This window comes from Corapipo altera, unplaced genomic scaffold, assembly GCF_003945725.1.
Source record: "Corapipo altera isolate COAL_440 unplaced genomic scaffold, ASM394572v1 55, whole genome shotgun sequence".
Taxonomy (NCBI): Eukaryota; Metazoa; Chordata; class Aves; order Passeriformes; family Pipridae; genus Corapipo; species Corapipo altera.
Genome location: NW_020884882.1, coordinates 2258530 through 2261253, shown reverse-complemented (window position 1 = coordinate 2261253; position 2724 = coordinate 2258530). Strand labels below are relative to the sequence as shown.

The 2724-nt window shown below is 46.1% G+C and overlaps 1 protein-coding gene across 11 annotated transcripts in view; it reads right to left on the bottom strand.

The window, feature by feature from the left end:
- Positions 1-759, bottom strand: part of PBRM1 (polybromo 1) — a 55640-nt gene extending 54881 nt beyond the window's left edge. For 3 of the 11 annotated variants that reach the window (XM_027640236.1, XM_027640234.1, XM_027640238.1), the window contains exon 1: positions 587-625. In XM_027640236.1, the coding sequence (XP_027496037.1) occupies positions 587-625 (39 nt within the window). Of the gene's footprint in view, positions 1-577 lie in introns of all 11 variants that reach the window. The other 8 variants (XM_027640229.1, XM_027640235.1, XM_027640239.1 and 5 more) reach the window with 7 other exon arrangements.
- Between the last annotated feature and the right edge of the window lie 1965 nt (positions 760-2724).

Below are 2724 nucleotides of genomic sequence, written 5' to 3'. Positions count from 1 at the left end.
CAAACAAACAAAACCAGGAAGAAAACAAATTACAAATGAAAACTGCTACTGAATACCTTGTGTTATAGTCAAGTGGAAAAAAGGTCTGGACCACCATGGGACCTCCCACTCCCACTTTATGTGTAGGATGAATGGCTCAATCACTGAGAAGCAGAAAAAGCCACCTCCTCTTTCAGCCACAGTTTTCCATTTACCAACACAAACAGTGACAAAAGAACAACCACCATGCAACAACTACGGTAATTTACAGAACAAGCTGTTGGCTCTTTCCCAACTTCCACTGACAGCATCAGAAAAATATCTTTATTTGTGGCTATCTCAAAGGCTGAAGACAGAACAGATGCATCTAACCCAGCCCATACCCATTTTCCAACCAAATGAAGGAATTTTCCTCTAGGAAGCTGGTGTTACTCAGCTGATTTACAGGGTATGGCAGCACAACGTAACCGCATTAAAGCATTTATGTCAGAGGCAAGTCCAAGCACACAAATGAGATGAATAAGGTAGGAATAACTTAACAGCAAAAAGAAAAACAAGAGGCTAAGGCAGAGGAATGGAGACACAATCAATAATTTACCAGATTTACCAGAGTAGAACCAGCACCTCGAAAAGCCAGTCTCCTCATAGTGTCTGATGGCCAAGTACAGATACTGGGAGAAGGTGACACTCTAAGAGTAGCAGACCAGTAATGGTGTTAGTACAGCCAGAACTGGAAGACAAGAAGAAGGAAAGAGAGAGAGAAGAAAATTGAGAGTAGATAGATAAAGAATAGCTTGGATAATTACAGCGACAGAGGAAAAAAAAGCAAGAAACAGAAGGTAACTTTTTTTAGCCCAGCAGAAACTCTACAAAGTAATTTTGTACACAGAATGCCAGACACTTCTGTCATTTTCACAGCAAAAATACATTTCTCTAATGTTCCTGAATACATATTACAGATTTCACAGCCACTTGCTGGAGAATGATTCATCAAGCAGAGCAGAGAGTAAACATAAGTGATATCTGACCTGAGAGTAAAAACCAGAAAACAGTAAAAGTTACAGAATGCAAAGTACTGCAGTGCTTATAACAATAACAGCGTCCTCTTAAGGTCAAGAAACATTTCATAAACTCCACAGTGATGATGTACCTCCATCACTCTTCAGAGTGGCTTTTTGTCCTCAGAACTAAGCAATATCAAGTATCCAGCCACACAGGCTCACTGAAGATATTCTCTTTCAATTCCTAAGCAGTCTTGAAGCCTTATTTTTTTTCCCCCATAAATACCATGTGAAACACACAGAACCATTTTATGGCAAAATATTTGCTTCTGTGGAGTTTATCCAACCACTGCCTTCAAGCAAACCCCAGAGAGACTCTTTTCCTGTTCAGCACTCTGGACATTTTCACAACACAGACATGCAGAGAAACTCTGTGCTTTATTAGCAGGCAATTCATCTTGGGAACAATCGGCCTCTTGCTTTGGCACTGCCTCCAACTTCTGTCAAAGGGCTACAGTTTGGAATGGCCAACACCAGGTATGCTGGTGGGCAGGCTGATAGGAAACACCAGTCCTGTTGTGGAATAAAGGCAGGAGGGACTACATCTGGTTCAGCTAGGAACCCAACAGTACACTCAGTCCAATCCCACCCTGAAACAAAGATTTGGGGACCTTCCAACCAGCATCTGCCTCCAAAGTGCACAGCAGCTTCTCCACATCCACAGTCCAAGGCATGAATGCCATACACTCTCTCTCAGCCATACACTGACACTGGTGAACACCTGTGTGATCCAGACACCCTGAGCACACTGTGCACAGCCTCCAAAACACATTTGTCTCCTCTAAAAACCGTGCAAAACACACATTAGTCTGGACAACAATGTGAATACTCAGTGAGGGATCTGCTTAAGCAAAACCCCTACGGAACATGAGGCTCCTAAACGCAAACTTCTCTCGAGATCTCCACGATCACAAGCACAGAAATATACTGTTTTGCTTAAGAACATGTCTCATAGACTTTCTTCTGCAGTCTAGCTGTGAAGCCAACTTGTGAGTTGGCTCACAAGTCTCAAGAGTCACACCAAGAATCTCCACCTCCAGTGCAACAGGAGCTTGAGCATCCTCTCAGGAATCGCTCCCACCACCCGTAAAAATGTCACAAAGCCACAGACAGCTCCACAAAAAATGCTTTGGCCACCACTAACTCACGAGTACACCGCTATACACACAACATGTGGAGGGCTGTCTCTCCCAAAGCTGCACCAGACTGAGCACCACAAGTGTTACCCTCTCTCACCTCACCACACGGACACATCTGACACAACACGCTTAAAACAAGCTGGTGCGTTCTAGCACACATTTCATTTTCTGCCTCCGTGTAGAGAAGAGCTAGACGCCCACAGATACCGCGGGTACCGTTATCGGGGTCTCCCACGTTTCAACAGAAACGCTGAACACGGTAAATTTCGCCAAGGGAACAAGGGCAGCAAACGCGTCCAAATTCCCCCGGTTACCGATCCCACTGAAACCTGCACCAGGACGGGACGGGGGGGACGGCAGCAACCAGCCCCTGTAACAGGACCGAGCCGGGGAAGGCGCGAGTCGCCGCACACCCACCGACAACAAACCGGGATAACAAACAAAGAGCCAGACACACAATTCCCGCGGAGCGCCCCGACCGCCTGCCGGGAGGAGCGGCAGACAAAGAAAACACCTGGGCTGGCACCGGGCCCACGGGACGGCGG